Source organism: Strix aluco, chromosome 4 (assembly GCF_031877795.1).
Source record: "Strix aluco isolate bStrAlu1 chromosome 4, bStrAlu1.hap1, whole genome shotgun sequence".
In the NCBI taxonomy this organism is placed as follows: Eukaryota; Metazoa; Chordata; class Aves; order Strigiformes; family Strigidae; genus Strix; species Strix aluco.
This window is the reverse complement of record NC_133934.1, coordinates 12,100,676-12,113,114: the sequence shown is the minus strand read 5'-3', so window position 1 is coordinate 12,113,114 and position 12,439 is coordinate 12,100,676. Positions and strand designations below refer to the sequence as shown.

Sequence of the window (12,439 nt, the reverse complement as noted above, 5' to 3'; positions counted from 1 at the left end):
CTAATACAGGGGTTTAAATCATAACTTTTACATAATGAATGTTTTAATGCAGAAATCTACCTTAATTCCCTCACTGTCTCTCCTCCCCATCAGACACCTTTGGTTAGTAGAGACACAGTAAGGCCACTGAAATCCATGACTCAGAAATGGAGCCCAGGTACTTTTTATTTCAACCATACACAGAGAAAACAAAAAAATAACTAACCTTCTCCTCTTCTGCAGTGAACAAGACTAGTCCAGAAATCCCATGGTTTAAACAAGGTACCTAGTTTCTCTACTGGGTCTCATTAATCTTACATCTTTACTAACAATAAACCTTTTCTGTGGACCTCCATTAGTCTTTCTGTGGGCTGGAAATCTACAGACAAAATAATTAAGGGCTTACACCCAGATGGGTGGAGAGGCTGATTAAGTACTCAGAATTTAATGGATTTGGGGTTTTTTTTCATTATTACTGTTGCAGAGTCTATGACTGCAAGAATGTTTGGGGATATTCAGAGTATCAGTGGCACTTCATACTCTAAAAAGCGAGAGAAGCAGAAAGACTAGGGTTATTCAGATAGAAAATACTGAAATTCAGGATTTTTCAATCTCCAGTTTTTTGGGGTTTTTTTAGAAACACCAACAACTTAAAACCACTAGCAAATACCTCAGAAGACAGAACTGACACAGGAGAACATTTGCACCACTACAGTGTGGTATAACCTAGAATGTTTCCTCCTTCACATGGATTGACTTACCCATTATCCAACCCATTCTGCCCAAGTTTCTTTCCTATGTCACCTACCATCACACCTGGAATTGGTAGTAGAGTTTTTGTATCTCGAATCTGCACAGAAGTGGAATGAAACATTATTTCAGTTGTGGAACAATGAAAGTTATGGGTTGAACTTTTCAAACAGTGAAGATATTCCCAACTTGTATTCTGTTATTAATGCTAAAGAAAGCTCTCTGTTTTTTTCAAGTACATAATCCTGGATATACCTTGTACTTATGTATCCTCTCATTCAGGACATAGATCCCTTAATGAAAATTACTTTGGTAATATGACACTAATTACATCACTGTGTTAAATATGCCTTAACACTTGATGACTGCTCTCATCAGACTAGCAATGAAACCTTCTTCAGGTGTACAGAGACATAGTAGGAATCAACGGAACTTTTATGTAACAATCAGCTTTGAGACATTGCCCAATTTTGTAATAAATTCTGTTCAGCCTGCAACTAGTTCATGTTACTATGTACTTCTCTACTGCATTGCCATATTTTCTGATGCCTTTAATCTTAGAAACTGATCTCTGTGGTAGAAGCTTGCAGATTTCATGCAGACCTGCCTGCAGCACTGGCAGACATAAATCATGTTAAGTCCAATCCAGGACTTGCATGACTTCATATAGCATAGGTTAGTTCTAACTATATAGGTAGTGTGATAATCTGGAGGCTTTTCAGCTCTTTGGTATTTTTAGAATTTTTTGCAGAAAACTGTATAAAAACAGTATAAAAGTGGTACAACCATCACAAAATCAGTGAATATTTAAAAACAGTACAGTTAATTTGCAATAAATGTTCAAGGCATTAATTAAAGAATCTGCTGGTCAGATATAGATAACAGCATAACAGAAAGTCTTTAATTTGACCCCGCTCCCCACAAAAAGCAAAAAGATTAGCAATATTTCTACCCTACCTGTACAAGAAAGGAATGTAATCCTTGGTACTGTCCATCAGGAGTGTAGAGCTGAGCATACACAACTGCATGAGTGGCATGTTTCCCCATATTACCAACCCAGAACTTTGCAGCTTCAAAGTCAGGAGTATTTATGATAAATTCCTGTAGCCAGGAAAGAAAGGAGCAAATTATATAAGTCATAATTGGTTTTTTTTCATTACCATGGTAATGTTTTGAAAACCTCCATTAACTGCTAGGGTTTCATTCTGTACTCTACTTCAACAGCTGAGATCTCTCTTAGTGTTCAACTCTGGAGAGAATACATGTAGCTAGGAAAAATTTAGAGCTGAAAAGTTCACTACTTCATTGTAAAGCCTGAAATTCAGCCTTTTATTTGCTCATTTAAGCAGTTAAGAAAAGTAAAGCAAGGTGATGGACTTGGAAGCATTTCCTAGATCTTACGTTAAGCTGAGCTGTGAGTCCATGTGAGCGACTGTGAGGGCTGAAACCTATGCAGGGACCACCTTCTCACACAGTTTTGTGTGGAAAGCAAGCCTGGTTGACAGTGTGAAGGGTAGCATGCTTCCCAGCTTGGACAACTGGGGGACCATGAGTAGTGGGAATTCTGAAGAATACACATATCCTGAAATTTAGGCATAGCTTAAGCATTCAGATTTTTAGATTCCAAATAGTGTGCTTTCTGGATGTAAAAGAAATCCGAACTCAGAGCTTCATGATCTTAACAAAGATTTAGTCATTTCAGTCACTTTTACTGCAGTGCACTCATCACCAGCCTAAAACTCAATTTATTTAAACGGAACTTTTCATGCTGCCAAATTCACAAGGTTGTTTACTTTTCTGGAAAGGGATCTGATCATCCATGTTGCATAAATGATCACTGAATTGCTTGTAGATGAAAAAATGCAGACTGGAATGTTGTTCTACTGAAGAATACAAAATCTTATGTTTCAAATCTATGATTCTCATTTCTCATTCTTCTGAGGCCACTTCATGAAGTACAGATATGAGCGACACTGTTGACAGCAACAGCGCCCATATTATACAGTAGTGCAATACTATGCCACAGTCTTTGGGGGAGATGATGAGCCTACCTCCTTGGGACATTAAATAACACATTTTAAATTCAACTTGGCATAAACCAAGCATGTAGATGACAAAGAGAGAGAGAAAGTTCTACCAGTCTCCTCTCTTAACTTCTAGTCTCTTCTCCCTCAATGTGAAACTACAATGAGTTCTATTCATTTACTGAAAAAAATCTTAGGACAATGAATTTATTTCTGCAGCAGTGTTGATTTCAGAAAACAAATTATGACTAGCAAGCAGTATCCTAATAGAGCAGTTTATTGTTTCGTTCTTTCAGTCTCAATAGCCGTGTTACCTCATTTTTGTAATTCGTTTTCTGATCCTCAAGAAATAATCCTAATTGCCATATATAAAGCCTTCATATTTAAAGACAAAAGACAATTTAATCTGCATGTCCAGCTATTCCTTAAGAGACACAACAAAGGAGAAGGATGCTATCTTTATTTTGTATCAAAAACAGAAGCTAAATTAACTATTTGTACAAGAAAACAGAAATTTCTGGATTTATTGTAAATATTGATATTTGACAGACAGTCATTCCACTTTCTTGTACTTTGTTCTGCTGGAATGGAATGCCTTTCCTCCTTTTTAAAAGTACTCCGGGTGTTAAATGCACTTATTTACAGTAGTCAAAAATACTAATGCAGAAGACCTTTTGTTTTGCGAACACTGGAAAGCTGTGTGGGAACATGCTTATCTGTTGAAATCCCCACATCCACCCTTAACTGTATTATTTTCAGGTATCCATTTCCTCCTCTTAGAAATAAACGAAGGGGAGAGGGAGCCGTCTCTGAACTGAGGCATCCACAGCACATGAACTGTGATATGCTTGTCTGCTTCGGTTTTCTTGAACCAGAGCTCCCCAAAACCACTCTTCCCTCCAATGTTTTGAACTTTGACTTCTTTTTTTTTTAACATTTGGAGTTTAACTTGATTCTTTCTCGTTAATCCAAGAAATCCTTGAATCATTCTGTCCTGTTAGCAAGTAAGAGTCTGACAGTCTCAAACGTTATTCCTGTGCATTAAAGACTAACCTGAGTGTTATGATCAAACGTGGCAGTAGTCCGTATGCCTTTGGTATTAGTTCCGTGGCTGAGTTCAGTCAGAGCAAAACATCCAAAAATCTAAACAAGGAGATATGAGGCACAATTCAAGACTACTTTATTACAGCAATTAACATGGTAAGATTTTCAAATGATTACAAATACAGCTATTGAAAAATAACTTGCAACTACAAGAAACCAGTCAAATGTAACCCTAAGGCTAGGACATCATGCCTGCAGTAGGGTAACAGGTACTTTTTTCCTTTGGTGATGGCTGACTCATTCAGGCAGGTATCTAAGTTTTCAGCTGTCTGGGTTGAAGAACTGTTCCATGATGAAAATCGGCAATCTGCTTGCATTACAAGCAGTTCTGGGAACTCCCAAAGTCAGGAGAAAAACAGAATGTGGCTATTTATTTGCAAAATTGCAAATAGCTTACATTATTGAAGGGGATAAAATTGTATCAGATCAATGTATGCATACACTTGGTTCTCAGTAGCATGTGGGAACACTGCCGGCTTGAAGCCACAGTGAAATGTGCATACTGGAATCCTTTACCCTAGACTGGTTTGGCCTATAGTACATACTCTTAAGTAGCAAACCTTTGAAAAGCAAGTGAGTTAAAATAATATAAATAAACCTGTAGCCTCAGGCAAAATTATTCTGACAAATACATATCGTCAGGCTTTTGTGTAGACTGAAAGTCGTTAAAAGAATTCATCCTGATCTTTAACACAGGCTATCAAATCAGAACTATGTAGCAGTATATGGTTCTCTACGAGCAGAAAGATAAATACAGAATTTCAGAAAAATAAATAAGCGAAGAAGGTGAATGGTTGGCAAAAAAAAAAAAAGGTAAGAAGTGATAATGAATAACATAAAAAGCATGAAGCTCAGTTTGAGTGTGCTGAGCACATATATCTTGCAAAATCAAATAGGGTCAGGCCAGATCGTGAATGCTGCCCACATGGCAAAATGGCATAGACAGGAGAAACTGTTCAGGACTAGTTCTTTCTATATCAGATAGGCTGCACTTACTCTGCAGGGCATTTGGTCCTGAGTTTCCATTGGACTCTACGTGGTGTTTCTGTGGCATTAAGACATTATTTTTTTCCATTTTATAGCATCAGAATGGAGTATTTAAAGCATCATTGCAAGGTGTATGATGTAGATGGGGGAGGTGGGAGCGTCTGTGGGCAAAACTTGCTAGGATATACTCTTAAAGGACTGTGGATGGAGACAGAACTGGTGTAGTGTCATCTATACTGCATTTTGGGAGAAGTCCCCAAGCTGTCTGCATGTTAACTTGGACAGTCTAAAACAGATCCAGGAAGTGGCATAATAGCTAGCAGTGAGGGTAGTCAGGGCTCAGTACTTCAATCTGCTCCTTGGTCTTTTCTGTCACTATTTACAAGTACCTCGGTATGTAAAGAGATCAGAAATAACACAAGGGTGCAGGTAGTGCCATGGTTCTGATGGTGCCCAGTTCTCACAAGTTATCAAAAAGAAAAAATTTACCTTCATGCCATAAATCTGTTCCATAATGTCTGCAAACCTCCCAGAAGCACTCAAAAGTGTACCTCCAAATGCCTGTAAAAACAGAGAATTATGAATGAAATCAGCGACCCCAAGATGGAAAGCACAAATTGTACACGCTTAATAATCTGTAACAGTGATGTCCATTAAAGGGACATGGGAAAGTAGGCTGCACAGTAAACTACTACTTAGACTACAGCTGGAGGAGGGATGGCAGGATTTGATCTTGGAATTTTCACAGCTCTAACCTGTTCAGGCCTTCACTGCAAACTCTTAAAATGCTTAATGAGCTCACTTTCCACTTGTCCTTATTGATGTCCCCTTGAGTAAAGTAAAACTTCAACGCTATTCTAGTTTGTTTTATTGCAAATGGATTGGGAACTGAGGTAGCTGCTTCAGGAGCAGACAAGAACACTGTTTTTAAACATACCTTCAGTTTTTCTAGATGGCTATTCACATAACAAAAATGTAATTCCCAGACCCTCCCCTTCCATGTGAATAGTAATAATAAATTAATTCAAGTAATATTATTTGACCAGCTATGTCAAGTATTCTTTCTGAAAGACTCATCTAGGCAGCAACTGATGAACAGAATCCCAGCCACTGATGTCAGTGAGAAACTTTACACTGGTTTCTGTTCCTTCTGGATTCTGCCCTGAATCAACACACTGAGGGTGAGGCAAGGATACCTGTATCTGTAGCAAAGGCATAGGCACCAAATAGGGCTCAACAACCAACTTCTGTGGCTGCTACTGCCCTACAGAAGAGGCAGAGGAATGGACAAAAGAAGGTGGAACTGTAGGCATCAAAATATCTTTCTATAGCTCTGTCTATACCGCTCCACCTTTACTTTCCAGATGGGATTCCAGTGGAGACAGGGCTTAATGACAAACATCTACTAACTTTATCCCACAGCTGTCTTATTCTTCTAAACAGTTAAAATGAATTTCATTTTTTAAAACAAAGGACTTGGAAAAGATATAGTTAATAAAATGGGCAGAAAGCAATGGAATTACAGTATTACAAGACACTTAAATTCAAAGATACATCACTATACCTTTTGAACTGTACTTACACCGCAATGTAACATATACTGGATACATGGAGACCAATCGTACATTCCTATACAGAGGACCATATGAAATATCTTTAATGGGTTCTCTGCGATCTCTTGCTGAGTAAGAAAATCATACTCAAAGAGCCTTTTACAGCGCAGGAATGTCAGCTCCTGATACTTCTCACGGGACAGATCTTCTCCAGGATGATGAGCAAAGAGAGGATCACTTTCCAGAGCAGAGAAGATTTTGTTCTTCAGGGGGAAAAAACTGACATGAGAATGTTAATCTAAAAGCGTTAACAAAACAAGTTAATATTCTTCTAGGATAATACTAGGCCTCAAGCTACATTCGTTTGATAGGAAGATATAAATTTATAAAGCCAAAACCCCAGAGAATTAAAATTATCTATTTAAACAGTCTGTCATTATATATACAGTTCACGCAGCAAAATTTTATGAAAGTTTGTCACGAAGTAATCTCTCTGAACGTAAGAGAACAGTATGGTGAAACTTACTTGGTTTTTATAGCAGCTTCATTGTTTCACTATATGAAGCTGCTGGTAGGATATAAAGGGCAATGGCCCTCAATCTGAGAATAAAGGTAAAATTCTAAAGGCTACATTCAGTTAGAAATATGCCATAATAGTAAAGCCATTAAGTAATCACAACTGCTCTGATCCCAGATGAAAGTGGAAATATACTCCATTTAATGGAACCATCATATGCAGCCATTCTTTTAGATTAGTTCTTATTAGTTCTTTTTTATTATTAGATGATATACTATGGCACTGTTTTATCTCAGATCCCTGTGTCTTCAAGATAGCCACATCTTCTTAGTTGTCTTTCATGTAATTTAGAAAAAAAAAGTGCAGTGCCTTAGGCAAAATCTTTTAAAAAGGTTTTTCAAGTCCTTTCCTCCTCTCTGAAGAGAATGACACAGTAAGAAGGGCGAAAACCAGATTTTCTGTGCCTTTCTTTGAAAGGTAGGGTCATTCCCTCTCTCTGAACAACACTATTTGCCCACACAGCACTGAAACTCCCTCAGACACAGAGCACTCGTGCTTTTAATGTGCTCTTAAGTGTATCAGTCAGATGCAGAACAAGGCATTTTTGATTTCTCTGATCCACCTTCTAAGATTTTAACAATTATGGCGAATGTTCAAGATTAGCTTAAATCCATGCAAATCTATACCACCTTCAAAAAAGTCAGTTCTGTCTCCTCCCACATCTCCAAGTCATGCATTCCCACACCATCTCTTGTTCTGCAATTAACCTCTTTTTTTGGTAGGGTTAGCTTTCAGTGAGGTAGGCATGCTAAACTGTCCAACTGCAATGCCACATAAGCATTAATGCAAGCACAGAAGATCACAGGAAATTATGTCAGTCGAAGACAGATATACTACGTTTGAGAGTAGCATGAACTTAGCTCAGCTTAAGTGCATTGTAAAACCATGGGATATACGATTTAATGCAAACAGTACAGTAAAGAAACATTGTAGAATATAGTTCTTTCTCAGTTTGAAATGAACATTGAAGTTCTCTAATGTAGCACTTGTTGGTCTCCCCTGTACTGATGTTCAGTAACGAAATGAGCCTTATGAGACAGCAAAGTAGGTTGCTTAAAAGTGCAGTTCTGCTCTGAAAATCGGATATGGAAAAACAATGTCTGCATGCTTCATATCTTCAGAGTATTATTAAAGTAAATACTCTCCCTTTGAAAATTACTTCTTCTACTGATATGTCCAAAATTAAAAGATGGTTATAATTCTTGCAAAGTTTACCTTAAACTGGATGATATCTTTGCCATCTAGTAACACTGCCATCTCCTTCCAGTTAAAGGAAGCTTTCTTACGGTATTTGCAAAGTGGTCCTTTAGGGAAATCTGGTAGCAAACTTTCCCACGAACTGTGGTTGCCAGTGGCTTCTTTCAGATTCTGTGTGGATGCCATTGTTAGCTAAACTGTATAAAACAAGAAAAGATACAAACTGAAGCACCACAGTTGCCTAATTTTTAGTAATAAAAATAAATCAAAAGGGTTGTTAATTAAATCCATAGACTTATTCAAATGTATGAGTATAGCAGTGCAGAGCCAACTAAAAGGTTGCCCTTCCATTTTTCTAATTCAATGGGCTTGGTACGAGCTAAGAAAAAAATGCCTTGAAGCGAAGGTAAATTAATTACATGGTCTTTATTATTAAAATATGAGCTAAACCTTTTTAAATAAGCCAAATATTAAGCAGGAACACCATTGGTTAATATTGCATAATAAGAAAGGAGGGATGAGATAAAAGATCCAGGCAAAAAAAGTCTTTAATAACATAATGCGAGTCATTGTTATCTCACTTCTAATTTAAATGTAAAAAAAAAAAAATATAAAAGCACCCAAACATGCATACAAAGTGCTGTTCAAATGCAGGAATTGCCTGTTTTATCTCCACGTTACTAGTTAACATTTAAACAACGTTTAACTAATTGCGTTGGTTATACGTTAAGGTCTGGTTTTATAGAATTGAAGTGATGAGCTGTTCTTCACGCATAAACATGAGACAGAAGACATCAGCAAAATGGTAGGAACTCTGCCCTTATCTTCCACTGGCTGAATATATGAAAGAGTAAGTGGGTAATAAAATCTTTATTTCACGTACCCCAATTGCAAGAAACAAATTTATGTAAAATTCTGCATATTGCCTCATTTAATCTTGTCCAGAACTGGGCTGGCTCCCACAGATCCACTTGGCTATGTGAGCACTGCACTACCTGGGTGTATCTGCCCAGGCCATTAGAACTGTGGCACAGAAACAAACAGGTGACCTTACACAGGGAAAACAAACATTTCTAGCCCTATATACTATTCCTTTCCTTTGTTATGGTGAACATTTAGAATTGTGAAACTAGAACAATACCAATATGCTGTTCAGCACTAACATTGACTTGAACAGAACAGGTGAATGGGACAAGCAGGAGGCCCGGTCTGCAATGGGTCTGTAAAGGGTACAGATAAAACCTACATAAATGAAGTAAAATAAAACTATCAGAGTAGTGACTTCTACAAAAGACATAAAACTACAGGGCATTTCTTCTGCATGGAAGATGCAGCTTTGGAAAATTGTAAGCATGTAGGTGTGCACTTAAGTGTCATACTGCCATATTCAGGAATAAATTTTAAATAATACTAAGTACTAACTTCGCAATTCAACTTCATTTTTCCCTAAGTTTAAATTTTCATTTCTGTTATTTGGTGCGTTATAACATTTTTAATCTGTCTTCCCACTAAACATTTTTTTCTGAATACACTTAGTTTTCTGTGCTGTGTTGGCCTTAGACTCTTGTGTACGGGATCAAAAGCGGTATGGCCCCATGAAGTCTGCTGGCATTTTGTCGTGTATATATAATGGGTCATGCAAGTGCACTGCAAAACTTCACTGAACCAGCAGGATTTCGTTATCTGTAGGTACAACCACACTGGTTTTGGAGAGAAGGGGGATCTCTCCTTGTGTTTTACCCTGGCCCAAAGAGTAAAGGCTTATGCCTCTAGTTGCTTCCAGAAGCAGATGTCGGAGTGCCCTCTGTTGCCACCTGCTCACATGGCAACGGCAATTTCCATCACATTACACAGATGGAGAGATCGGTGTCATGCTTGTAAAATGCAAAAATGATCAGGTGGGGGAGCATAAGCTGGCCACATTATAACAAGGGGACTGGCTGGAAGAAGCAGTTCTCAAAGGCACTGAGGGCTCAATAAGGACTATGAATATAATAACCTACAGACACTACCAGTTTGGCATTCTACTTTTTCTGTTACTTGCTACATTTCTTTTCTTTCAACCTAATCCTTTTATGGAGGTAATCTCCTAGTTCTGGACAGTACAGACATAGTAGAAGAGGACTGCAGGGTAGTGTTTCTGCATGTGACTTCAGAGTAAGTTCTAGGAAGGTACAGTTCCCAGTATTGAGCAACAGGTTTGGAAATAAAAGAGAGGGGGGCAAAAAAGGCATTGAGGAAGGGCATTTCAACCTGAAACCACAGAATCACAGAATCGTCTAGGATGGAAAAGACCTTGAAGATCATCCAGTCCAACCACTGACCTAACACTGACAGTTCCCAACTACAGCATATCTCTCAGCGCTAAGTCAACCTTACTCTTAAACACCTCCAGGGATGGGGACTCCATCACCTCCCTGGGCAGCCCATTCCAACACCTAACAACCCGTTCTGTAAAGAAATACTTCCTGATATCCAGTCTAAACCTTCCCTGGCGCAACTTGAGGCCATTACCTCTTGTCCTATCACTTATTACTTGGTTAAAGAGGCTCATCCCCAGCTCTCTGCAACCTCCTTTCAGGTACTTGTAGGGGGCGATGAGGTCTCCCCTCAGCCTCCTCTTCTCCAGACTAAACAACCCCAGTTCCCTCAGCCGCTCCTCATACGACATGTGCTCCAGACCCTTCACCAGCTTCGTTGCCCTTCTCTAGACACGCTCGAGTAATTCAATGTCCTTTTTGTAGTGAGGGGCCCAAAACTGAACACAGGAATCGAGGTGCGGCCTCACCAGTGCCGAGTACAGGGGTAAGATCCCTTCCCTGTCCCTGCTGGCCACGCTATTTCTGATACAGGCCAGGATGCCACTGGCCTTCTTGGCCACCTGGGCACACTGCTGGCTCATGTTCAGCTGGCTGTCAATCAACACCCCCAGGTCCCTCTCTGACTGGCAGCTCTCCAGCCACTCCCCCCCAAGCCTGTAAACCAAGTAAACAGACATTACTCTTCTAACTGGAAAACAGGTAAATCAGGTAGAAGTTCAAGGCTTCTGGCTCAAAACAGAAAAAAATTGACATCAAAATATTGCAGTTATTGCATCTAACTTTATTCACATTGCAAATCAATGAGGTTGCTCAAAAGCAAAAACTTGAGCACTCATTAAAAAAGATCCGGTACCTCAAAAAAATTGCAATTTCTCTGTCTTCACACAATGTTCTAATATAATTCGATTCCAAGCAGTTTCAAAACTAATTAGGAAACCAAAACAGGCAGTTACAGTAGGGAAGTAACAAAGGACTGCCCTAAAGAATCTCAATGTTAATTTCAGCCTTGCAGTGAGGTTTTAAAATCTGTGTGTGGATGTGGCAGTAAAACATAACGCATGTTATTTTCAACTTGCTGAGAACTGCTGCAGTTTCACTGAGAAATGCTGAGTTGAAAACCTTTTTGTGTGGAAGGTGCTCCTGCTAGTAATTCTAACTCATAACTGAACAACAATTGTACGCAAATCATGAAGGAATATTTCAGTTTTCAGTGTATTATTGTCGATTATCTTGCATAACAATGAAACAGCTCAGACACTTGGTACCCATCAAGAACAATGATATCATACCCTTATTCTGTCAGAAATACCGTTACTGGCAAACGCAGAGCCGCTAGAAAATAAAAAAACTGGTGATGGCAGCTTTCCAGAGAAAGACAAAACTGGAAAGGTTAAAGGCAGGGAAGAAAACCACTTCTTTAAGAGTCCTTTGAAGTTTCATTGCACAACCGCTATTTGTACTACCTACATTCAGGGCTGGGCCTCGTTTCTGCTCGGAGGGGAAAAAAAAAAAAAAAAAAAAAAAAAGAAAGAAAAGGCTACGTAATGTACTTTTACTCCAAAAAATGTACCTAGATTTGTCTCCTTGAAGCGTCGGGCAGCAGGGGGCCTGTCAGTCAGCGTTCCCAGTTTTGAGTCTGCTTTCAGAAAGGCGTTCCTACGCCGAGGTACCGCAGCCGCTGTCACAACGACACAGACCTTCCTCAACCAAAAGCCATAAATTCGGCAAAAATCCTCCAGCCTGTACTTGCTCCTGGGACAGACGGTACCCCGTGTTTTTCAGCGGCAGCACGGCACGGCAGCAGCTTCTCCCCGCGCCCCACACGGCGGCAGGTGCGGCTCCCCGGGGAGGGCTGACAGGAGGCGCTTCCCACCCGCCTGCCCTTGACCGCGGCCGCACCGGGGGCGCTCCATAGCCCCGGCCCGGGGTGAAGGGACGCGGTACCTA

General features: G+C 39.5%; 1 protein-coding gene across 8 annotated transcripts in view; it reads right to left on the bottom strand.

The window, feature by feature from the left end:
* Window positions 1-12,439, bottom strand: part of ACOX3 (acyl-CoA oxidase 3, pristanoyl) — a 45,275-nt gene that overhangs the window by 32,705 nt on the left and 131 nt on the right. For 3 of the 8 annotated variants that reach the window (XM_074822024.1, XM_074822025.1, XM_074822023.1), the window contains exons 1-7: window positions 12,063-12,431; window positions 8,190-8,368; window positions 6,427-6,660; window positions 5,334-5,405; window positions 3,807-3,896; window positions 1,687-1,830; window positions 741-829 (exon numbers count right to left, since the gene is read on the bottom strand). In XM_074822024.1, coding sequence (XP_074678125.1) covers window positions 741-829; window positions 1,687-1,830; window positions 3,807-3,896; window positions 5,334-5,405; window positions 6,427-6,660; window positions 8,190-8,357 — 797 coding nt within the window. In that variant the 5' untranslated portion in view covers window positions 8,358-8,368; window positions 12,063-12,431. Of the gene's footprint in view, window positions 1-740; window positions 830-1,686; window positions 1,831-3,806; window positions 3,897-5,333; window positions 5,406-6,426; window positions 6,677-8,189; window positions 8,369-12,062; window positions 12,432-12,439 lie in introns of those variants that run through there. The other 5 variants (XM_074822021.1, XM_074822020.1, XM_074822019.1 and 2 more) reach the window with 5 other exon arrangements.